General features: G+C 37.3%; 1 protein-coding gene across 4 annotated transcripts in view; it reads left to right on the top strand.

The window, feature by feature from the left end:
- Nucleotides 1–25746, top strand: part of PPP1R9A (protein phosphatase 1 regulatory subunit 9A) — a 134168-nt gene that overhangs the window by 86438 nt on the left and 21984 nt on the right. For all 4 annotated transcript variants that reach the window (XM_040057171.2, XM_040057166.2, XM_040057157.2 and 1 more), the window contains exons 6-11: nucleotides 4676–4811; nucleotides 13047–13202; nucleotides 18564–18617; nucleotides 20440–20669; nucleotides 22039–22135; nucleotides 22267–22438. In XM_040057171.2, coding sequence (XP_039913105.1) covers nucleotides 4676–4811; nucleotides 13047–13202; nucleotides 18564–18617; nucleotides 20440–20669; nucleotides 22039–22135; nucleotides 22267–22438 — 845 coding nt within the window. The remainder of the gene's footprint in view (nucleotides 1–4675; nucleotides 4812–13046; nucleotides 13203–18563; nucleotides 18618–20439; nucleotides 20670–22038; nucleotides 22136–22266; nucleotides 22439–25746) is intronic.

Here is a 25746-nt window from a genome sequence, read left to right as displayed (position 1 = left end):
GAACACCTTCAGTTGAAAGAAAAGAATAGGATGTCAGGCGTCTTATTGCTGTCTCAACTGCCTTCCATGAGGTAGGATGGATAAACCCAGATTCTTCATACTCTCGGTACAAAGGGACAAAATAATGGGCAATGAAGAGAAGTGCAGCAAGGGTAATTCTGATCAATGATGTGACAAAGCTGGCCATCTTTTCAAGTCAGGGGCTTAGGTTGTACCAGTTTCCTTTCAACTGAAATTATTCAAAGAGTGTTTATGAGTTTCAGATCATTTCATACCAAGAAATATAATGAAAGCTCATAGGTTGTGAACCCCTTATGTGCAGTCAGTGACTTTTTCATTTGAGAGTGCTGTTTGGGAGAGGTTGATCTTGTTCATTATAATCACATAAATTCCAGCTCGTGCTGCTGAGACTAAATAAAACTGCTTTCTTAACAGGGTTCACACCCCTATTAGCACTTTGGATTAATTATGCGGCTGTTAACCTAATGGAAGCAGTCAGAGTATGTAATTGAAGACATCCTGAAATAAATGAGATAAATAGTAGCTGAAGCAGCTTCAGACTTTAAAGCTCAGAGGAAAACCATGTTAAAAATCATAGAATGGTTTGAGTTAGAAGGGACCTTAAAAGATCATTTTGTTCCAACTCCTCTGCTGTTGTCAGGGACACCTTTCATGAGAGCAGGTTACTCAAAGCCCCATCCACACTGGCCTTGAACAGTTTCAGGGATGAGACATCTGACTGTAAAACTCCCTGAATTAATTTTACTGTACATTTTTATGGACCAAACTATATTTTAGGAAAGGCTAGAAGAAAAGATTTTGAATACTGTTACAGCAAACCCCCCATTCTTCCTTAGAATGTGTTTGCTGTATTCTTACTTGATTTTTGTTGGGTTTAAGGAAACCATGCTAATGTATTTTTAACTGAGCACTTAATGCCTGAAGTATTTTCAGGAGAAACCATTAACTCATTTCACTAAAAATGTGTGCTGCAGAACTTCAGTTCCGCATTACAGATTTGGTGCCTTCACAGGTTTTTTTAGTACCACTTATTATCAAAGTGGAAATATTTTTTAATTTAATCAATTTTTATAATAATGTTTCTGGTTCCCAAAGTTGATTAAAAAATCAGTATGTTGTTAAGAAGCACAGGTCTGCAGATCCTGTTTTAATAAAATCTGAACATGTGCAGAAGGCTATGTATCAGGTGTGCTGTAAAATATTTAAATAATGGGTTGCAGGAGATGTAGGAGTTGCTGCCAATTCAGTAGAATGTTTTTCTTCACCACCACTACTGTAGTTGATTTTCAATTTCTCAAGATACATAATTCTTTTAGATATTCTAAAATCCATTATAGAGTAAAATGTTAATTATGTTTCTAGCTCCATCCCTGTTCATTTTAACCAAAGCCACAAAGAATATTTCACAGCTGGTAAGTCAGCTAAATTGAGTATCAAGGGCAGTTCATGCCCTGCCTCTCTCCTTCTCCTTCCTTCTTTTTTGCAGATTTCAGAAAAAATCAGTAATGGCTTGAGACTGAGTACAGTGGTGGCTGTATCACAGATTTGCTGGGGTTTCTTTTGCATTTGCTGGCTTTAATAATCTAGAGGAATATTACTGTGATGTGATTTAAAGGCTGTAAAATGCTCGTTTATCTCATAGCTAAAAACATGACCAGCTTCTCAAATAAAATATTGCTGACAGAATGTATAGTTCTTTCTTATAATACTTCTAGCCCTTAAGACTAATTAATGAAGTCTGGAATGCATGTGATTGATGTTGTTGAGCCAAAGTGAGTTGAAATATGTAATTAGCTACTTTGTTGAAGTGTGTGTATTATGGTTCAGTGACTGATTTTTTGGTCAGTGAGACATAGTCTTATGTCTCTTTCTCATATTTAAACACCTCAGATTATAATAGTTCTTGTATTTAAAGCTATTCTATGAATAAATAATCTAATTCATGCTTAGAGTTTTAATAACTGCCCCTGCTTTATGGTTTTTAAGTTATTTTCATTCAGCTCTCTCTTTAAAATGTAACTTCATAATTTATGGTTTATCTCAATTATATGCATGGTATTCTTAAGATCATGGAGTGTAAAATGACAAAAAGTTTGATTTCGTTTGTAAAAGCTGTAATTGCTCGTAACATAGTATTCCAATATCCAAATTTACAAATCTTTGTCTAGAACTGACATCAATTTTAGATTGAATGCTTCTAAAAAATTATTTTCAGATATTTTGGATATGTCTCACTCTGAAACAATAAATTTTAGGAAGATAGAACATTACTAGTATATTTCTATTTTGGAAAACATTGGCTTTAAACTTTGTCAATGCTTGGAGTCTTTTATTCATATGTCATCTAACAGCTTCAGGTATCACTGAGTAACTTAATCTTTACGTGTGATTCAAGCCTTGAAAATCACATCACTGTGAACTTTAAGTGACTTTGGCATGAGGCTTCACAGTTTTACCTCCTACCTAATTTTGTTTGTCTGTATGAAAATATTATTGCATTACAGTCTAATGTGTCGAAAACCAATTCCAAGTTATCAGGAATTACCAGACTTTGGATGCATTATATGTTGTCTATTCTAAATTTTCCATGTAAAAAGATGATTGTATGAAGTATTTTTGGGTCTTGTATTTCCAAGGAAGGTGAATTACCAGGCAGAGGGCCAGAGGGAATCCAATATTTGCATTTGCAAATATATGTATATATATGGTGCATATGCTGCATGTATGCACTACTTTGTGTAGTTTCATAACTTTACACATTGAGGATCTCCTTCACGTGTTTACAAATGTGGTGCTCTCTCTATTATATTTAAGTAATATGCTTGTGTATAATTTTGTTTAAAATATTTTGGGTTTTTTTTAATATAAATAATTTTTTCAATATTTACTTTTAATTTGTTTTTACATTAGAGGAGACAAACAAGTAGCAGATATGGGTTAAATCCTTTTTCACTTCCTTTAATAATTTCAAAAGTTCATTGTTCCTCCCATTTGAGTCTGAAAACACGACTGGTTTAGTTTTTGTAATACTTGGCTCTAAAATCAAAATTTAGAGGAAATAGGATCTGTCTGTGAGTCAGTATGCAGAACAGATGAAGTGTAGGGGCCATGAAGAAACATTCTTTTCTTTCAGCCCAAGGTCTTTATCATTACTGAGAACTAATGTTGTATTTTGTAATAGTGGGATATGAGTGCCAGACTGATCTGTTTTGATCAGGATTAAAATGCCAGTGTTATTGCTTTGATTCTCTTCTACTTTCTGCTGTATTTCCTATTGATATTTTTTAAGCTAAGAAACTTTCTTGCAAATTATTTTCAGAGCACCTTGTATCATTATTTCAAATGGAGTCACTCATTCTCATGTTTCTTATCCTTTTGAAAGTAATTAGTAGGCTGGATATTTTGATGATGTTGAAATAATCTCTGAATTGCAGTCCTTTCTGTAGTGCCTGACTTCATAGAATCTGAAAAATTTTTTGTTATATGAAATGGACCCAGAGTCATCCACTGTTGGGAAGTTGGTTTACACATGGATGACAAATCCCAAGGGATTTTAACAGTGATAGGCAGTAGTAATGAAAAACATTTTCGTACGTGGGATATAATGCACATTTCTGCTTCTCATTCAAATAATAAATTAAATTCATCATTTGAGCCAAATGTTGTGGAAACAAATAATTTACTATATCCATTATCTCAGTGTCACCTTATTGTGCTTTTCAGCTCAGCATAATACTTCTTTCATCTGTAATTACCTAATTATCTTTCTAGCCTTGTAAAAAAAATAATTCTTCAGCTTGACATCTTTAAATTGTGCTTTTGTTCAGTAGTTCACAGTGTGTTGGCACTATGTAATGGGCGTTTATTATTAGTTCTGGAGATAGCAACATATTTAAATATGGTTGTGCCACTGTGCTGAAAAAAAAAAAAAAAAAGGTTACAATCCAAACCAATTCTGCGTTCTAGTTGCTGAAAGCAAGACTGAGAAGCATTCTTGTGAGTCCCAACCAAGAAAGAGGCACTTCCCTCATGTTTTGTTAAGCCAAGGAAGTGTTCGCCCAGTGTTCTGCAGTAGCTAACAGTGGAGGAAACGTTCCTTAGCAACAGAAGTTCATGAAATAAAAGACAGATTTAAATGCAGCTTTAAATTAAGGAAATAGCGTCTGTCAGATTTTAAAATGTGGAACTAGATTCGGAGGAAGACGAATATAAAAGCTCAGAAATGGAAGATAACTTCTAGGTCAGGGTGGGAAGGAGTTACTCTGATGCATGTTCCTTTCACTATAAGCTGCCATAAGTGTGCCGTTGCTCTTACTGTGGATCCATAACAGTCTGGTCTTCTGCAGCCTTCTGAAAAACCCATGGCTCTAAAGGGAATGAGAGCAATTATACTTTACTGAAACTTGGAGTGGAGGCTTGTAATGATCCCTTCCATTTTGCCCCTCCTGTCATGTGACTAGAGCTGTCATGGTCTGATCACTCCTACCCCTGCACACAGTGCCCTTGTGACAAATCTCACCCACAGAACACATTTGAAACAACCAAAACTGCACATCTTTGGAGAAAAGGGCTACCCTCTGGACTAGAAATGGCTAAAACCCTAGAACTTCAGTAAACAGTAGGAGTAATATTTTTTCACTAATGTTTTGTATAGGTTTGTAATTGGAAGAGAAAAACCGGGACAAGTGAGTGAGGTTGCGCAGCTGATTAGCCAAACTCTAGAACAAGAACGCCGCCAGAGAGAGCTGCTGGAGCAGCATTATGCACAGTATGATGCAGATGATGATGAGGTAACAGATTGTCCAGTGTCTCACTATTTGGTGTTTTTTAATGTTCTGTTTCTATTCCTAATTCCTTCTTACTTATCACTCAGAGGTCAACTTTCGGACCTTTCCATTACCTTTGCTGATAATTTTTTACAGATTTTGATTATGAATCTTAATTGAAGAACAGATTTATAGAAAACTTTTTATCATGGATTTAAAGTATTTGTTTTGTTCCATAAGAGCAGATATCAAGTTGGTTGATGCTTCTGTAAGCATTCCTCTTCCTTGAAAGCATATACCTTTCTGAAATAAGGGAGTAAAGTTTGGTTGGTTGTGCACTGAAACGTTAAAGTTTTGTGAAGACTGCTGAAAATTGCCTTCTAACTTTTAGAGGGGTTGAGGAAGTTGTGTTTTATTCTAGAATAATTGATACTCTTCTTATGTCAGAATGTTTTCTGAAATTCTGGGTAAGACCTCTCCTTCCACACACTGTGATTTTATTTCTGTGTGAACAGATATTCCTCAGGATGGAGAATTAGCCTACCTTGTCTGAAGCGTATATTCATGCTTACTATTAGTGCCTGATGTCCCAATAGAAAGGTTTTGAAAGTAACAACTATGTGCAGTAAAATTTCCGTAATTTCTTTCCATTCTCATAAAATTCCTAGTATGCCTAAATATCAAGATACTTGAAAAGATGATTTTGAGAGCTTTTTCAGAGACTACTGCTGTCCGTTTTACTCCCTAAATTAGCTGCTGGGTTTTGTAACAAACTGCTTCCATATAGCTCAAGCGTACCATCACCATTTCACATCATCTTGAGTAATATTATTGAAATGCTAGACTCCATGCATTAGTGCGTTTTCATCCTGGGCCAGTGTTTGGGGTTTTTCTTTGTGTAGGGGAACAGTAGATAAGGAGACATAGAGAATTCATTATATGCCTTTATTTCAGGTTAGTTTTTCTCTTTAGAAAAAAAAATACACTTGACATAAAATCAGGAGATACTCAGATTTTGAAACACTTTGTTAAAATAGCAGTATGTCAGAACAATCATAAGTGTCCCAACAGACTAAGTAAAAATCCTGTCTAGCCCCAGTACTGCTTTCACTTACTATAATTTCCATTGATATTAAGAAGAAAAAAAATTCAATATGTCTTAGAATTAATCCTTTCACAGGGACATATGTAACTCATATAAATAAGAGCTGTACATACAAGCATATATATGTGTGCCTGTGGGAGACCATGAAGAATAAAAGAAACCATATCCTCTCTGTTCCCTTCTCAAATTACAGAAACATGCCAGTCTTCTAACTTCTCTTTAGTCTAGAATTAAATTCAAGAGAAGTTTCTTGAAGGAACTCTCTTACAATCTCTTCAAAAACAAAATGGAACAACTAGCCTTTGGGAAAAGAGACTTCTCACAACTCATCACAGCATGCTGTAGATGTCAGGGTTCGAGGACTTTCAGCACCATGTTATGGTGAGCATAGTCTGATCACTTTCATATAGGCAAGAGAGGTGTGTCCTAAATGCCTGACTATCAAATCTTTCTGTACTTGCACGTAGAAGGGTGTGCGGCTGACCTCTGTGGGTGCTTGATGCATTACACCTTTTATCTGTGGGACACACCTGCAAAAATTCCCAATTACCTTCATGCACCACGCAGGTGGTGTTACTCAAGATCTGGCAATTAAGAAAATGTTGTTAAAGCCATATTGATCAATATTGATCCTGGTAGTACTTCAGGCTTCAGTAGGGATTGTTGCTGTGCAGGTGCTGATGGTGACACTGTCACCCTGATGGCCATGCAAGTGTTTCCCAGTACAATATTGAAAGAGAACAGATATGAGTAGGTATCAGGTACTTTTTGTGATGTGTCTTGTCCTTGCAATTTGGTGGTTACAAACTCGTAGGTCCTGTTCAATGCATAGATTTTTCACAAAAGATACTAAGCCACAAAGTGTTTTCTGTTGGTAGTGCCTTTGGATCATAGAGAGAAAACAAAATCGGGCAAGTTTTTCCCAGATTTTTCTATAATTAATTTCTGTAACTGTAATTTTCTTATTCTAGCACTACACTGAGGATGGTGACCATCTCTATGACTATGACATGATTTTCGGCAATGGCCTTTGGAGTGCAGAGGAGAATTTTGTGTTGCGTATGAGAAAGAGAGGAAAAGACATCTATCATGGGAGATCCAGATGATCTAAATCAATTACCTCTTTTGGAAGGAGAAAGAATTAGGCCTGAGAACAAATGCACTTCTTAAATACTACAGTGGGATCATTGAAGGTCATACCCATTTCCTGCCTGATGCCATATATATCTTTGAGGCATGGGTGGTAAACATTTTCAGAATAAATGCTGGGGTTTAGTTACTAAGGTATGAAATGTAGCATGTTCACTTTCTCAATTAAAATTCTTACTGGAAATAGATTGTATTGAATACCTGCAGTAATCCTGAACATTACTATTTCTTTTGCACCTGGCTGTGCTCTCCAGGTCTACTCACATAACTTGCACCATTCCCAGACAGCTGACAGGATGTAAACTGTGATCTAATGCACATTAACCACAGTTCAAAGACATTTTTGGTCACCACAAGAGCTTCTGCTCTATTTACTGTCAGATATGAGCATTACTTCTTTGAGCTTACCTTGCTCTGTGTGGACAAGTCTGGCTGGGTTTGTATTATGCCAGACACCACCACCACCTCTGCATTCTTTGGCTCTGGTAAGCAGAGCACCTTTTGGGCAAGAAAATCTTCAGTTTGCACTGGCTGAGTGAATATCTACAAGTATACAAAATCCACTGCTACGCTTTTGAGTCTGTTTCATCAGAGGAGTAGTGACTCTGACTGCATGGAGTTCAGGAGTATTTTGTTTGCCAGGGTAAGGAATTTGACATTGAGGCAGCACAGAATTATACATGAGTTGTTCAGTCTCAGAGCTGTCAAGCCATCCTGTTCATTTTCCTACACCGTTTAAAATACGGTAACATGGATTTCCAGGTACAGTGCTGCATAAATAAACAAGAAAATTATCTTTAGACTGCCAAATGGTGAGGCTCAGAGACTTTACTACAAGGACAGCAATAACATTTTAAGTTTTCCAAGGCAGGAAATCAGTGATCTTGTTTAAGTCCTGGAGTCATGGCACACGGCTTGTTTTTGTTAGAGCTGGTTAAATCACGGGAAGAGAATGTGTGCCAGGCATGTGCAAGTTCTGGTGTTTTATCTTGCTGTGTCACCAGCTGGCTGGATTTCCTCTGTTTTGGAACTTCTGACAGTCTTCATAGCCCAAGGAGTATGTAGGTATTTTGGAAGGATCCAAGTTCTTTTAAAAAGCAGTTCTTTAAAAAACTGTCTCTATTCTGAGACAGTTTTGATTTCTGCCAGCTAGTAGGCAGTGGACTTGAGTTAGATACTAAATTTAGAGGTGCAGTGTTAGCTACCTTCTCATTCCATTGCCTTGCAGGAATGTTGCCTGACAGCTATTTGTTGGGGAAGATTTACACTAATACACAGTGTTTCTAAAACATATATAATTCACTGTGTAAGTAATACTGAAAACTCACCATTTACTACATAAATGCCCTGCATCCCTGTGTTTCAGAATCTGCTGTTACCATGGGCTGCAGGACATCACAGGGTTGCAGGATACTTTCAGATTCTCCTTCATTTAACTTTTTTCATGGAAACATAAATCCCTTGTGCAGAATTCAGGGGCATGAAAAGAAAATGAATGTTCACAGTGGAGTCTGTGCAAAGACTAGCAGGATAAGTGTGCATCAGCTTGCAATTTGTTGTTAAGCTCCCACAAGCCAAGCACTTGAGCCAGTAGTATCAGCTATTTCTCCAGTGTTATGTACAATAGGCAGCACTGGCATTTCCTACTGAGTCTGCTAATCACAGTAAAGCTGGAAGAGTATATTGCCTCTGGGTAGCCTGCTACAGAATTTGCTCATCACCAGTTTGTCTAGCTTCCTAAAATCCCACATCCTTTTAATTTGTAGCATCCTGTCAGAAAATAAAACTCGAAGGCTTTGAAGTAGGCACTGTCTTTGTATTTCCTACTTAGTGTGCCAAGTATGACCTGGATCTGTATCCTTGACTGAAACCTTTTGAATCCCCTGTGTTAACATAGTGTTCTGTGCACATGAGTCAAATTCTGACATTTCTTGGAATTTTGAATTGAACTTGGTATTATCTTCTTCATGTTCTACAGCAAATGACAAAAGTCATGTAAAGCACACGACCTGTTCCCCAGAAGGCTGCATGGGGTGATGCAAAATGGGAAATGAATAATTGCAGGATTCTGTTCATTCTGTGGCCACAGACAAGTAGTTTAATGCAAGTGATGTTTTAATCTATTTCAATATCTCTAATAGTCGAATTAATATTTTTTTAAATTCTCATTCATTAGGACATGCTGAGATCAAAGCAACATTTAGAACCATTCAAGAAAATCTTAACACAAGCAAAAAAAAAGAAGAAAAATGGCAATGTACTTGAATGTCTTAACACCCAAAGAGTACATTTGCTAAACCAAATGTTTCAGAGAGTACATTTTTTCCAACATCATTAATATGATGCACTCCTGTAAAAGTGATGATTAATACTGTACCATTATGTTTTTCTTCACACTTTTGAAAGAATTAAGTATAAGCCATCAAAGAGAAAATCAGATGAAGGGATTGGCTTGAGTTATTTTTATAGTTCTTCAGATGGCGTTCCCTGATTGCGGGAGAGTTTCAGCAGAACAATAGGTGTAGTTTGATGCAGCCTTTGTTATGGTGATTTGGGGAAGGTCTGTCTGCATTATCCTGGCTGGTGCTGTAGCTCCTTCTTTCTGGTTAGGAGTGTTAGGCACATTTCAGAAATTTTCTCTTAAAGGCAGTTAAACAATGCAAGTAACACATTTTCCCTTTAGAAGTGGAAAATTGCAGCTCATGTTGATAATTTCATGCTATTAGCTGTGATAGCATATAGCAAAATGGAATGGCTAATAGCAGAAGCTATTGCTTTGGATGAGACAAGCTTAAGCCCTAGGTGCTACTGAAATGAGAAACAGGGCTTTTACGTGGATGAATTCTGCTCACCAACACAGAAGAGTCTAAGATTTTCCTTCAAGAGCATGTAAGTTTTCATTGACTATGGAGTAAAAAATATTATTGCTGTTGCCAGCTAAGGAAACAAAATGGAGAGAACCTCAGGGAGTTACAGTGACAACTCTTACCTCACAGAGCTTTGTTATTTGAAGCAATTCAACTTTTTTTCTGTGCCTTGCTGCTCCTTGTAAAATAGTGAATTTCACATTCTAGCTGACTGGTACAGTGTCTGAAGAACTACCTTCTGGTAGTTTCATGTGGAACAAAAGCAGAGAATTTTTTTCTGGGAAAGTATGTTTCATGTAGTTTATGATGTATATTTCTTCAATGTACACATTGGTTCTTTTGAACCCATAATTTGTTTTTCATGTGACTGTAAGATGAAATCCCTTTATTTTGAAGACAAAAGCAAAAGTCCCATTTATTTCTGTGTTCTGTAATGTGTTCTTGTCGTCCTCGTGTCTTGTTTACTTGATCTGTGCTTTGCTTTGACAGCTACTTTTTTCATTAATTGAAGCAAAAATGACTGTGCTTATTGATACTCATTATGTGCAATTTGAGGGAAGATTATCCTTTGTGTTCATTTTTAGCTGCCTGATGTTCTTCTTCAAACACTCTGGCTCCTGAGGCCAGTAGAATATTGTCTGCTCTTGAATTTTTCCCCAATAATTTACTCCATCATGTGTTTTCATTTTTCTTTTTGCATTCAGTACTTTTTCTTACCTGAAGTCTTTGGAGAAATCCGTTTTAACTAAATTCATCTGTTTTATTCCTTTGCCAAAATTGGTAAATGTAATTGGATTTGTATTAATATATTCCTTTAAAATGCACATGTAGCTGAGCCAGATGTTTTGTTTTACATAAGCAGGGCATGAGTTTACTGGTTAATGATCCTGTTTCTGCCTCCTCTTTGCATGCTTCAGAGACTTCCTTGCCACTGCTGATGGGCCTGCCAGGATTTTTTTTTTAATGTGGAAATTACAGTTGTGTATTACCATATTTGTTTCAGGGATAATGACTGCAAAATGGAAAGTACATGGACAAGTTAGTATTTTGTCCCCACAAAAATTTATTTCTCTGAAATCTCAGTGTGATTTTCAGAGTTCCGGTTGCCCTGATGGTGTGTGAACGTGGAGTTACATGCTCCTGGAAAGAGCCAGGAGAGTTAGCAGCCAAATTTTCAGTTTAGACAGCTACTGCACATAGCCAGGGACATGAAAGTAGAAACACAAGTTACTAGAAGTGTAGTGTTACAGAAGAGGTAGAGGTTGTTTTTTTGTTGTTTTTTTTTGGTTTTTTTTGCATGTCCATGAGATCTAGACATACAGAATGACATACAGAGTTTCAGGTGTTGTTTTGTTCAGCTATAATGCTTCCATGCCTGAAAACTTCAGTGAAATGGACTATGTTTTCTTTGCTTCTCTTAAATAAGCAAAATCACCTGCTATCTTTTTTTATAGAAGACTACTGAGATTCTTAGGCATATATGCTTAGTAGGTATGAAGTACCTAAAATAAATGGTTACTGTTTATTTCATTGGAGAATATGTTACTATTTATAGGGGCAGGAATAACTCACCAAAAAAGTGCCTCACTTTACAGTGACTGTCTTAAAGTATGGATGTGCATGTTGGTGACTTACCTTCTTTTTAGTAGTTCTTTCAACTTCATAAAATTTTACTAAACTATTTTATGCTTTCTATGTGTTTTGGCTTTGTTTTTTACAACTTCACTGGTTTTAAAAAAAGAATGTAGGTGTTTCATTATTTTCAAAGGTTCCTTTTAACCCAAACCATTCTATGATTCTATGCGCTGTGTGTACTTGTGCACCTAGAGTCAATATCTTGCATGCACTGCTTTTTAGTTGAGAGACTCACATAAGCCTAAACAGCTGAGAAACTGAATTAAGGTTGGAAACTGAGGTTTAAACTGTTGTTCAAACATCTGAGTCCTTACCTCTTGTTTTGAAAAGTCCTTTTGTCAAAAAATGACACTAATAGCTAATTTTAGCACTATGGGGAATATATTTCTGCAAATAGTATTGTGTTTCTTCATCTCAGGAACTGAAAGCTCATGAAGAAAACTTTGAATAGTTTTGTCAAAATTTTGGTGGTGTTACTGTGTAAACATGAAAAGGACTGCACTGGTCCCCCCGCCCTTCCTTTTCCACGAATTTTTTTAGTCCCAAGCCTTATAAATCCAGATGTGGTCCTGAGGGAAGTGTTGGCTTTATGATGTGTTTGCCTAGTTGTCTGCACAGCCAGCAGGCTGTTTGTGATCCGTACGCGCTGTGCTGCAGCTTCCAGAGGGTGCCCCACAGAGGCAAGGTGGTACCATTCACCTAAGGGGCAGGGAGAGGTGAGCACAGACATGTGTGCAAAAGACTGAGTAGGCAGCTTGGGATTCAATATTACAAGCTTTTTCTTTTCAACATTAGTGTTTTGTTTGTTTGTTCTTGAGATAACTGGTTGCAGCTTACGGTTTTTCAAAATTCTGTTTTGTCAGCAAATTGTTTGCATCTCATGGTTTACCAGCCCAAGAAACACCCACATTTATTGTTCAAAACTAGTTCAAAGAAGCTCCTTATTCAAGGAGAAAATTGAGCAGACTCTGGACTTGTCTCTGACGCTCGGTTTCTTTTTCCTACTGATGTCTTTCTGCGTGGGTGTGACTTTTCTATTGTTAATTTGTTTATAAAGAACAAACCAGTGAATTTTCAAATTCAACATGGAATATCACTGGAGAATTACTTCATCCAGATGACTTTACTAACAACTAATCAAGATCCTGTTGGTTATATTCTGCTTTTTTTTCTGTTTGGAAAAGATTCCTTGTTAAATCTGAAATAAATTTGGAGAATTCGTCCAATAGAAAAGAATGAAACCATCAAAATGCACAGCAAGTAATGCTTGAGAAATGAGTTATTAGTGCTTAAGACATTGTTTTCTCTTCTCTCTTAATGTACTGAAATACTACTGTGGAGTTATATTTTGTCTGGTAGAATTCATCAGTACTGGGGTTAAAGACAAAGAGAAGCTTTTTTTGTATAAAGAATGCTGTGATTGCACAGTATCTTAATTACTCTTTGGATAGTCTCTGCATAATTAGAGGATAACTGGAATTTCTTAAATGCTATAAAATTAAGACAGGGGAATATGCTACAGATGAAGAAGATGAAGACATGGGACCTGTCCTTCCAGGAGGTGACATGGCTATTGAAGTGTTTGATCTCCCTGAAAATGATGACATGTTTTCCCCCAGTGATGTGGACACCAGCAAACTTGCTCACAAATTCAAAGAAGTAAGTTATATATCAGAAAATATTCCTGAAATATGTTACTGAACCAGATTTCTAGTTATCTCAGTGCTCAGTGCTTGGTTTTTTCCTCTGGAAAACTGGAGTGGTTATTAGGTTTTTGTATGCTTAGTGCTTGGAAATGACTCAAAATGCTGGAAAGAAGTAGAACCATTGTTTGGAGCTATATTGGAATCAGCTTTCAGGTGACTGTTGTATTGATGAGGGCAATTTGTAATTTAACTTTTCAATACAGAGGTTACTCTGCCTCAGCACTCAGTTTGACCACACAGACAAGGTGTAAGTTAATTCATCACTAATGCTGCAGTTTAGGGGTCGTTGTTTTTTTTTTTGTTTTTGGTTTTTTGTTGTTGTTGGGTTTTTTTTTGTTGGTTTGTTTTGGTTTGCTTTGGTTTTGTAAAATTCCAATAAAAAGTGATGGAGAAAACCAAACAACAAATGTTAAATTTCAGTGAAGAGAGAGATGCGAAACTTATCCTATACCATTACACAGTAACTCATCAGTGTACAGCTGTGTCACGTTTGGCCACGTGTTTAGAAGGGTGCTCTACTGGGGAAGCAGCCATACATCAAGATGGTATTTTACCAAAACCATACCAAGTTTATGATTAGGCGGTATAGCATCCACCTCCACTAACTGTGGTGTTCATTGTGGTCATTGAAGTAATATAATTTCACATACTAAAGTATGGAGGAACATTTCTCCTGTATTTTAGGCTGTTCTTTTGATGTGGCTTCTTTTTAAGCTTTCCTGAATTCTCATGCAAATAAAGATATGAAACAATGGATTTATCTAACCTTACAGTAATGGGTTGTGTGATGGCAGTAAAGAATTTTATTTATTTTTTATAGAAAGTAAGATGGAAGGGTTGAAAGTAGCCAAAACCTCATAGGAGATTTAAACAGCAGAACCTGGGCCCAGGTGGGAGTTTTAAAATACCAGAACTCCCTTTTTATCCTTCTCCACTTATCCTCTTGCCTTCACTCAAACAAGATATATTGTATAAATATATTGTTACTACCCTCTAGTGAGAGTCATGTGTGGAAAGTAATCAATGAGCAACCAGGTCTTTCCCTTTTTTGCTGATAGCCTTCGCAGCCATTGGGTGCCTACTGTTACTCACTGTTGGTTCCTGGAAGTTGTTTTACATTACTTAAATTATAATTTTCTCACTCTGTATTTTGAGTTTCAGGCTCTTACATGAATTAGCAGAACATGTTACTTCACTTGCTAATACTTTACATCATACATAGAAATATAGTCTCAAAGTGGTGAGAAGATGCTACCATTCTCCACGTGTCAGTGAGTTTTCCAAGGCTGTGCAAAACACAGATGCAGTGATGGGCAAGAAACTCACCTTTGAATAAATGACCTTGAAATCTGTGCTTGAATACAGTTTCCATAAGCTCAGGCTATTGCTGTACTTCAGCTTGTCCAGACTGAAGCTATTTGCAGACCTGTCTTCTGTAATTGCCTTAAAACACTGATTTAGAGACCAGATGAAGGTACTTTGGGATCCTCCAGTGTAAGTGTAGATGGGAGCCTGAGAAGAAAACATGAAATGCTCCTGCCTGAGTGGACTCTTTCAGCAGCCCACGCAGTTACTGCTGTTATGAGCACACCACTTTTGTTTCACTGATTGTCTTTAAGAGTACACAGCTGCGTTTTGTTGGCTGATGCCGAGTGAGTACGTGTATTTTTCTTGGTATTTGCCCTGAATTCTTTCAACACTAGAGGACTTGTTCATGATCACACTGCACAAGCCCACACAGTGTTTTCTGGAATTGTATTTAAAGAATAACTGTTCTTTCTTGTTCTTACTCCAGAGATTAATGAAAGTATTAGGCAAGTGGGTAGGACATAATCTTTAAGCATAATAGTTTGACCTAATTAGTTGAATTCAGTCTTTGCAGCAAAGAATGTGTTCCCATACTCTGAGAGCACTCTTACCTAAAATGCCTTGCTTTTGGAATGAAAGTCAGAAGAGAGATGGGCATTCCTGGGTCAATCACTGTACTTCTGAAAGTCTTGTTTTCCTGGCTGTAAAGCAGGAAAAATAAGACTGATTTTTCTTAACTGCTTTGAGAGAAAGAGCTAGAAACTTTATTTTAGCTGTGATGATTGAAGAGACAAGATCTGTAGGGAGAAGGGACATTTATGTAAGAATTCATTATTTCATGTTTTAATGAAATATATGAAGAATGGATGATTATTATATGCAAAAAATATATAATGATTACGTAAAAATTGTCATGGTGATTATTAGATTCTATTGCGTACTTTTCTTCCCAGTCTACTTCTGATATTTTAACATTTGCTAGACTTTCATCCCATTCTACTTTTTGCAGTCTTGATGAATTCAATCCATATTCTCTTTAAAAGTTACCTTTTATAACAAATTCTATTGTTGTGTAGAAAATTAATCAGCTTTTCAAGACATATTTGAATAGGAAATGTTCCAAAAGTTACTCAAAATGTTTTTGTTAAAGTGAAGCCATCACAATTTTATATTGATTTATATCCAAAAAGTATACAAAATGATATCTGCCAAGAATTTGTCTGGCATTAAATAGGACATGGAATAAAGATTTTTGATCTTCTGTTAATAAACTTGCTGAAAAAATTTTAGCTATAGAGTCCAGATTTTCTTGCCAAATAGTTAATCTTGCCTGTTGTTTAGTCTAACCTATAAATGTGTTAGTATTTCTCATCTATTCTACTAGCATAATTAGTTCCTTAAAAAAAAAAAAAAAGTACATATCCAGCTACCCATTTTTCTGTTAAGCAGAAAAGTGTCTTCTTTCTTCTGCCTCAGTGGGATCTGCTGTACCATGTACTGATTCAATGATCTCACTGGGTACTCAGTATTCATTTTTTTAACTTAATAACAGAGAGCACAAAAATAGCTGTTAAAAACCATCTGTACCTGAGCAGATTGTCATTTATGCAACGGTTTGGAGTTTATTTGTATGTAATAATAAGCTCTTTAAGTGCTCCTTATGGATTTGTGGGGTTTTAGAAGAGATGGGAGTGGACTGTCAGCAGGTAGCCTAAGGCTTTGAGCCTTGGCTTTTCTATGTCATTATTAAGTCTGAAATGGGAAAATCTAGCTCATCCATTATTCCCCTGATTTTATCTCATCCCAGAACAGTGTAGCAGAACTATGCAAGGGTTGGGCATTTTGATGTTTTGAGATGGTTCTTTAATTATTTTTCACTATTAACAGGAATGCAGTGGGGAGAAAAAACAGTTCTCAGTCTCTGAAGATTGTAGAATGGTTGGAATGACTGAGCTCAAAAATTGCATGTAACCTCTTGCAAATGTTAATTAAAGTATCTTTTATTCCTTTAATATGTATATAAAAAGGTATATGTCCTTCTCAGCTTCCTGGCCTACTAGGTGCAGTAGCTTCACTGGCAACTTCTTGCCGTTCCACCAGGTCCAGGGCTGCCAAGTGCCCTGTTCCCAGCAGCTGGCACCTCTCCATCCTGGAGCAGTAGCTCTGCTCCTCTGTGGCACTTCCTCAGGAGCCCCGTGATCCGTGGGTTACCTGTGCTGCTGCAAGCTGCTGTAGTCAGTGCCTGGCTTCATTTGAAATGAAAACTTACATCTGCTCTCTCATGAAACACATGAAGAGTCATAACACTTTTCAGTGCAAAGTCAAAAAGTGAGCGTAACAGAAGATCGTGGGGACTAGAAGTTCCTACAGCCACCTCTCCTCTGGAGACCGTGGCCAAGAAATGAGTGTTGGAAAGAAGATTCCTAAACAGAACCAGTGAACCATCTCCTTTATTCTTCCCAGCATAAATTGAGGATTTCTCCACCTGAAAGGACTAGGTTTATTTAGTAGATTAATTAAGACTGATTTGCAAACCAAACTGTATCTGAGAGTGTGCATTTGTTACACCACAAGAATGAGCATTCAAGAGACTTCATGAAAAGGGAATTTCTAAATTAGCTTCGAATTTTTCAGAGATGGTCAGCTCATTGATAGCTCCTGTTACTTGGAAAACTATTCCTGTCTTCCGGAAGAGCTTCTCCTTCAATTAATTTGCACATTTTCTTACTAACAGCTCGTTTAAGAATGTAGCCATTGCTTCACCAGAGATGTTAGTTTCTGGTTCAGTGCAACGACCTTATATACTCTTATTAGCTCAACATAAACTATTCCCAAAAGCTCATGTTTGTCTCATAAGGGAAGTAAACCTGCATGTAAAACATGCTTTTCCATAACTATTCCTTCTATTCATAAATAATATGTGATGCATTATCTCCAGTGCAGTGCTGACTCAGGCTGTAATTCACTTTTTGCCCTTGCCCTCAGCTCCAAGTCACTGATTCAGTGTAAGGTTTTGGGGCCTCTCAGTAGTTTGTCCATGCTGGCTGCTTTAAATAGTTCAGCAGCAGGGATTGGGGTGCAGGCCAGTATTAGGTACATGTGCGTGATCGTTTCCATCTGAAACCATTGTTGTGGTTCAGTTTGTACTTCATAGCGTTCCTGGAGCCTGTGAGTAGCAGACATTTGTGGTAAAACTAAAGGTGTTTCAGGACATTGCCTAATACACTCAGAGTAGTGACTGTTCACTCCACAGGAGCAGACTAATGTTGGTTAGTAGGGAAGAAATCCCACAGCAGGTGTGCAGGTGGATGCCAGGTCCTCCACACCAACCCTTTCCCTGTACAGATCCCCTGTCATGGCTGCTTGGCGATGTAACTACAACCTTTAGCACACTGCCTGGGCTGTTAATCTGCTTGCAATTGCTTTGTTGCTTGAATGTTGTTGCTGTTATTTACAGTTTCCCTGTGTAACTGCTCTCAACTGAGATTAGCTGGCTTGAGCCATGTAACTGCGGCTATTGGTGAAGGATAGCATCAGTTTACCTTTTCTCTTGCATGAAATAAATGTGTGGAATCTTGCCTCAAGGTTTTCCTGACTTTAGTTGTTAAATCACTTATTTCCATATTTGCTTATTTGTAATGTGCCTGCTTTAATCAGTGCAGTGGGACTTTCAACACTGGGATGTATTTCACATTCACATCAGAGGAGAGCAAAGCCCAGCAGGATAACATCTATTTTTTTTTAAACATAAGACATTTGGTCTTGCTAAACAGATTGGATGTTCTGATTTGAAATTATGAGTGGTTAGACGGCATCCTATCTTTAATTAGGTTGCACAGACTGAGTCATTTTGCAAGCTAGACATTTTAATTTACAATCTACTGCACTGCAGCACTCTTCGGGGCCTTCTGCTGTGTAATAAGGTATTCAACTTGCAGCACAGGCTTTAAAAATACCGGAGTAGTCTCTGTGACTTCACTTGTTTATTTTATATTTTCAATTCTAGTTGCAAATCAAACATGCAGTTACAGAAGCTGAAATTCAGAAGCTGAAGACAAAGGTAAGAATCAATATATGGTTAATACATGTTTTTTCTTCATGCAAAATCAGATGTGAAGACGTATCTTTATGTGGGTGGAGAAGTCAACATCCTTATTAAAGGCTGATTAAGAAGCACAGTGGCTCAGCTATATCTTCTCTTGGTGTATATTCTTCATTCCAAGTTTCAAGTAAAAATCTTAAGTGCTGCTATTATAAGAAAGTGCCAACTTTTATAGCTTCAATTAAACATATGTTTTAAGGGGTATCATAATGACTAAAAGGCAGATTGCTAGTTTTAAAATTCTGATGCATTTTTCAGGTTTTAAAATTATATTTGGATTGAATATTCAAGTTGAAGTTAGTAGGTTTTTTTATTTACCAGTGATGTTAAAGTATCTCTATGCTACTTTCCATTGCTGACATTTTTAAAAAACCTGATTTCTTTAAAGATATTTAATAGAAATTATTTTTTATACAGAAGAAAACTGTTGTTTCATATTATTTAATATTATTGCAGTTCTCTTGAAAAGATAGTCTAGGAAGAAAAAATATTATCACTTTAAAAGAAAACATTATCTCATAATCAGTTGCTAGTTAATAATAAAATTTGCTATAGCAATAAAAAAGAATTGGATTTTTTTTGTACTAGGGTAACCTTTAGGAGAACCTAACTGATTATTCAGTTGTTCAGCAATACTAGGTTTTATGATGACATCCTTCTCTTTGAGTCTGAGTACATTATAAATAAGAAAAAGAGAAAACTGTACTTCAGAAAAAGATTTTAGATTATTTTATCTTTCCAGCAGCATTTGCACTCACTTTTGCATAGTGTTTATCAAATCTGCATAAATTGCTGTTTAAAAAAAATTCAGAGTGCAACTCTTTTCTGTAAGGACAATTTTTGTTGTCCTGTCTCAGTCCAGAAAGTCAAAAATCTTCCTCTGCTTTCCAGTTCCAGTATAGCAATTGGAGCCACGCAGTCGATCCCTTGGGATTGTGCCAAGGCCCATTGACTTGATGGCATCAATGTGTGGGTGTAAACATTCATCTGTTCAAATCCATTTGCAGAATCAGGGTTAATGTGCCTTCTAATGTTGGACCTTTTTGCCTCATCCTTTCAATAGAGCTGAAGAAAATGTGACTAATTTAGGTATATTACTAATAAAACTGCAAACAAGGTAATTTTTTTTAATGTGTATCATCCATGATGCTAGGAGAACTGCCTAGGGCAAATTAAAAACTTTGATAAATAAACAGGGATGTTAAGGCTTTTTTTTTTGTTCACTAAATTCTAGCAGCTAAATCACACAAGATGCTGTATAACCATACCCTTATCCAGCACCAAACACTGAAACTTGCAGGCAGCTTCAGTTAGGAAATGAGAAACCTACCACAAAAAAAACCATAAAAATCTGGAAATCAAAATCCCCCTTCCCAAAATAAGAACTGTCATCATTTTCTGAAAGTGTGTGAATGCTTTATGGTGCCTGAGTCACATGCACAAAGCAAAATGCATCCCATGTTCTGGCTGATTAACCCTGCAGTTGGCCGGAGTACTCCACTATTGACATTTTTAAATGTCAGCCAGTCAAATAGGTTAGTATAACCCAGAGAAACATAGAGGCTGCACTGGAACACTGAGCAAAAACTCTGCTTGGTTTTATGAGGACGAATAATACGTGTATTAGCCTGTTTTCTTTGTCCTGGAACACTCTTCCCACTGCTACCATAACACTATTGTAGTTACTGATCCTCTCTATTTGTGTTGTTTGAATTAATCCTAAACTATTAGGCTGCACTTTGTGGCTTTTTATGGACTGCATCTCTACTCCTTTGTTCAGCTGCAGGCTGCTGAGAATGAGAAGGTGAGGTGGGAATTGGAGAAGACCCAGCTCCAGCAGAACATTGAGGAGAATAAGGAAAGGATGATGAAATTAGAGAGTTATTGGATTGAGGCACAAACCCTGTGTCACACAGTGAATGAGCACCTCAAGGAGACACAAAGCCAATATCAGGCTCTGGAGAAGAAATATAACAAGGCAAAGAAATTAATCAAGGATTTTCAGCAAAAGTAAGCAGCTACACTAGGCTCAGCAAATGACTTAGTGGCCAGATAGAAAACGTGTATGTGATATGTTTTGAAATATGAAACCCGCTGTTAAACACCCATAAGGTAAACACTATTTTCCACTTTTTTATTCATGAAAAGCATGGACTCTTTATTATGGAAAAATGCTAGTATTCAAGCTGTAGTCATACTATACCTAAATAAAGACTTTGTCTGTAGTATTCCAGGTCGGTATGTTTCAGAATTAGGAGATAGCTTGATGTAATTGCAAACAACTAAGAGTAATCACAGTAAAGCATTTGATTAGTGAAGTTTGTAGCAGTGTATGGGTATTGTATCAGCTGGATTCATTCCTCCTGTGTAGCAATGTAACATCAAAAAGAATATTTTTTTTTACATTTTACATTTTATTTTTCTTCTTCTTGTAGATGCCAAGAATGTTTGAGCTGAGTTGAGCTAACTGATGATTTCCTGGCCCCCTCTATTTCATGTGGTCCCCTCTCCCTGGTGGCTAGCAAGAATAATAACATCTTACATTTCTATAACAGCTTCTATTTCCCAAATAACTTTATTTTTGGCAGCAGCTTTTTAAATTTTCTGCTGAAAAATACTTATTTGAAGAGGAAAACTCAAAGATATACAGCCATGTCAAGTGATAATCGGGATTGCAGAAATTAATATCTTGTCCCATTAAAAAGGGGGTTAGATTGTCTAAATATCACTACCTATCTTGGAATTTTGAGACTTTTCCAGAACTAGTTTGCATCTTGTATGCTTTCTATCACAAATTTCTTTGATATTCAAAATAAAAAGAGATAGGGTATGTCACTAGAATGACTTTGGGTAGCTTTCTGTAGACATTCTGCTTTATATTAGTAAAAGATCTAGTCAGTTGTTTTTAAATACCTCGGACTCCTTAACTGACCTAACAGATTTCCTTTAGAAAATTCAATTTGTACCTGCAAACTTACAGGTTGTCCTTTCTGTGAAGGAGCACAGTCATACTCTAGTAAAACAGAGACTTTGCTCTATGTCCTACGACAGAGAACAGCATAAACTAAGCTACATTGTTTTTGCTGTAAACACAGATTCGGAAAAGAAACTGGTTTAACTGTTTTTATTATTGGTAAGAACTGAGATTTTTTTTTTTTCCAGATAAGTTTCTCTTGCCATTTTTATATCATTGCCTAGCATATTCACTTAGACTAGTTGCTTAGGGTTTTGTCCTTATTGCAGTTTCATAGTTTTTACTAAGTAAGTGATAAATAATTTGCTAAGGTCAGATTTTTCTGATAAGTAGCAAAACATTTTATTTTTTGTTTCACTCTGATTGCTTTGATGACAACAAGTACATCTCTTTTTTTTCCCTAAGAGAACTTGACTTCATCAAACGCCAGGAAGCTGAACGAAAGAAAATAGAAGATTTGGAGAAAGCACACCTTGTAGAGGTTCAAGGCTTACAAGCTCGTGTGAGTAGCATTTACCCTTATATTTGAAGAATGAGACAATTCTGTCTGATGTTCTGCAAAAATAACATCTCTAATGGGGAGGGTGTATTGGGGTGAATATTGTTGGTAATACTGCGTTGTATTTCTTTCAGATACAAGACTTGGAAGCAGAAGTTTTCAGGCTAATGAAGCAAAATGGAAGCCAGGTTAACAATAACAACAATATTTTTGAAAGGCAGACATCTTTTGGAGAAGTTTCTAGAGGAGATCCAGTGGAAAATCTAGATACTAAGCAAGTGACCTGCCTGGATGGCTTAAGTCAAGGTTTGTTTGAACCAAACCATAACTCCTGTGAATCACTGAATCTTAGAATAGTTTGGGTTGGAAGTACCTTAAAGACCACTTAGTTCCAATTCCCCTGCCATGGGCAGGGACACCTTTCACTAGACCAGGTTGCTCAAAGCTGCCTCCAGCCTGGCCTTGGACACTTCTGTGGATGGAAATGCCACAGCTTCTCTGGGCAATCTGTTCCAGTGTCTCACCCCCCTCACAGTAAAGAATTCCTTCCACATATCTGACCTAAACGTCCCTTTCAGTTTGAACCATTGCTCCTTGTCTTGTCACTGCAGTTCGTGCCTAAGAGTCTCTCTCTGGCTTTCCTGTGGACCCTTCAGATGCTGGAAGGTTGCTGTGAGGTCTCTGCACAACCTTTTATTTTCCAGGCTGAACAGCCCCAACTTCCTCAGCCTGTCTTCATGGGGAAGGTGCTCCAGTCCCCTTGTCAACATCATGGTCTTTCTCTGGACTTGATCCAACAGTTCCATGTCCTTAGGCTGGGGGTCCCAGAGCTGGATGTAGCACTCCAAGTGGGGTCTCATGAGAGCAGAGGGGCAGAATCATCTCCTTTGACCTGCTGGCCACCTTGCTTTTGATGCATCCCAGGATTCCTAGAAACCATAAGATTAATTATTTCTCTTTTGAAAAAAAGAAATACATTATGAGATAAATTAATTTCTAGCAAGCACAGAGGTGTTTTATTGAAATTGATATTTTAGCAGTCATTTAATGTGTGGACTCCAACAACATTCAAATCAATATGAATTACATTTTTAACAATGTGTATAAAAATATGTGTATAGAAAAGAGCTAGTCCTACTAAAATGGTATTAGGTGATATGCAGACCTTGTGCAGTTGGTTTCCACAAATCTTCACAGACCTGTTTTTTTCTGTTAAGTCTTAATTGTAATGAAACCTCTGAAGTTCAGAAAAGCACCCAGGATGACAAGAAAGTCTGTATTTCTGCCATAGAGACTCAGTAGGTCTTATAAAACATTTAGTAGTTAGAAGTGCTGTTAACACAAATCCTTTCAGTAGTTTGTTTCAGGAGAGGAAAGTATGATTTCTTCACTTGACTCAGAAAAATGATGTTTATATGTACTCTTGTAATGATGTCAACACACATCTATGGCTCCAGAGCTAAAATTCAGGAATTTTTACATGTAAAAAATAAAAAAAGAAAAATTATGAAACTCATTCTAAAAAGTTGAAAGTGCTTAGTATAGCATTAAAAATTTCCATGTCAGTGCTTCAAAATTATGTTTTCTCATCAACTGATTTATATGAAAATTCTCAAAGAGCTGCCTTTTTTCATTCAAAAAATGTTTACCTGGAGAAACATTACCAGTGTTAATTATTTTTGAGTGTTAGACTAGATGGTCTCTGAATTTAAACACCCAGGTTTAACCACATGAATACAAACAAATTATTTGCAAGGAAAAATAGATAATCAGCAATGATTCTTTGAAAGCAGAAGCAGCATAGATAGACCTTCGATTCCAGGCTGCATTTGTGGTTTTAACCTTCTTTTTAAAAATAAGGATATCCTTAAATATGCTGTAGCACTCTTTGCCTTCCACATACCTTTCTTTCCCAGTAAATTCTATGTCAGACTCCGACGTAGTGATACTTGCTCTGCAAAGAGCCTACATCTCTGTATCACTCTTGCTTAAACCTTTTAAGAAAAGAACTTGCCATCACCCCATGGAGGTTTACAGAGGAGCTATAAAGGGCAAGGGTGTTGTCCACCATGTTTTGGAGGTGAGCAGAGTCCCTCTGGCTGCTCTGGGTTGTGCACACTGCCTTTGTGACATTCACACAGGTGCTCCAGTCTCTTTCTGGCTCATGCTTGGCAAGTATAAAGCATGCTTCTTGATCAAGCCTCTGCATTAGTTTCCTGGGATAGGACTGCATGTAGACAGCCACATCCCAGAATTTTGTTCAGAGGTTTGCAGGTCTGTCTTCCATCAAAAAATTAGAGTACAATAAAATACAATATTTTAACTAAAATTGTATCAAGTATGTTTTTAAGTCTGATCTGAGGTATTTATTCCATTCTTGCATGGTGGGAGACTTGGGAAGAAGCAATGGATGCAACCTGATGGTTGCAAACATTTGAGCATAACTGTTCCTGACGCTGCCGGTGCTCTGGCCGTGTTCAGCATCCTGCCAGACTGCATGACTCCTCAGGCTGTAACATAACCTCACATTGAGCTGAAGGGGCTGCCAGGAACATCCGTGGAAGTTAAAAAGAGAAAATCAAAACTACTGTGGCCCACATAATTCTTCCTTTGCTTTGCCAGGGAATACTAGACTACGGATTGTGTTTCCTTTACAAATATATGGTTTATTCTGACAGTCCAGAAGTGCATTGTAGCTTTCTGGTTTAGTGATCACGGGCTGTGTCTTCAGTAGACAATCAAGCTCTTTACTGGCAGGAGTCAGTGGTTTGAAATCTAAACAGTTCAGTGCTGAGGCCGCCTTTGACAGTCTCAGACTTGGACATCTCTGTGCAAGTGCCCATTCAGGCCACTTTGTGGCTCTACTTTCTGGGTGTCTTTGGATACCCAGGGTTCCATCAGCTCAAAGAAGAAGATATTAAATTCTGCAGCCTGTCTAATGGAAAAACAGTGGGAGTACAGGCAAGCTCTTTCCTGCTTCGTAGTGGTACTGAAGTAGTTCAGATGGAATAATATTGGAGTCAAGTGGTTGAATGTCTGATGAAAGAAAGTCTCATTACATTGACTCTGAGAGTGAAATAAGAGCTATTATTACTTTATGGGAGAGATTTTCCGGACTCTCCAGTGGGTTGGGAGATTACTACAGCACGATGTGAGGTTGTGGGTTTGTGCTGGGCAGTCTGAGGGCCAGCCACTCTCTGCAGAAGAGGGAGCTGGGGCTCAGGGTGGCGGCACATGAGGCTGGGGCAGAGACCATCTGACAAGAGCCCAGCTCCACTGCAACAAAGCAGGCCAGGATGGGGTAGAGCAAGTAGGAAGCTCCAGGCTCAGGTGGTCTCTTGCTATAATGAATGCCCATATGAGAACTTCTGTGAATACCATTTGCAGTCCTATGTTGATAGTTTGCATAATTTCAGCAGTGAAATGGAGGGATGTATGGATGTGTGTAAACCTGAAAGAACAAATACAAGCAGTTCAAGCCATGACAATATGTACTCTATCCTAGAGTACTTAGGTCAGAAGTATCATTGTAAGTCAGGCAATGCTAATTATTCTGTACTATCATGTGAAGTAAAATTTAATTCTTACACATAGAAGTAAAAATATCTGTAAAA

Source organism: Hirundo rustica, chromosome 1, assembly GCF_015227805.2.
Source record: "Hirundo rustica isolate bHirRus1 chromosome 1, bHirRus1.pri.v3, whole genome shotgun sequence".
Classification (NCBI taxonomy): Eukaryota; Metazoa; Chordata; class Aves; order Passeriformes; family Hirundinidae; genus Hirundo; species Hirundo rustica.
This window is presented reverse-complemented; position numbering and strand designations above follow the sequence as displayed.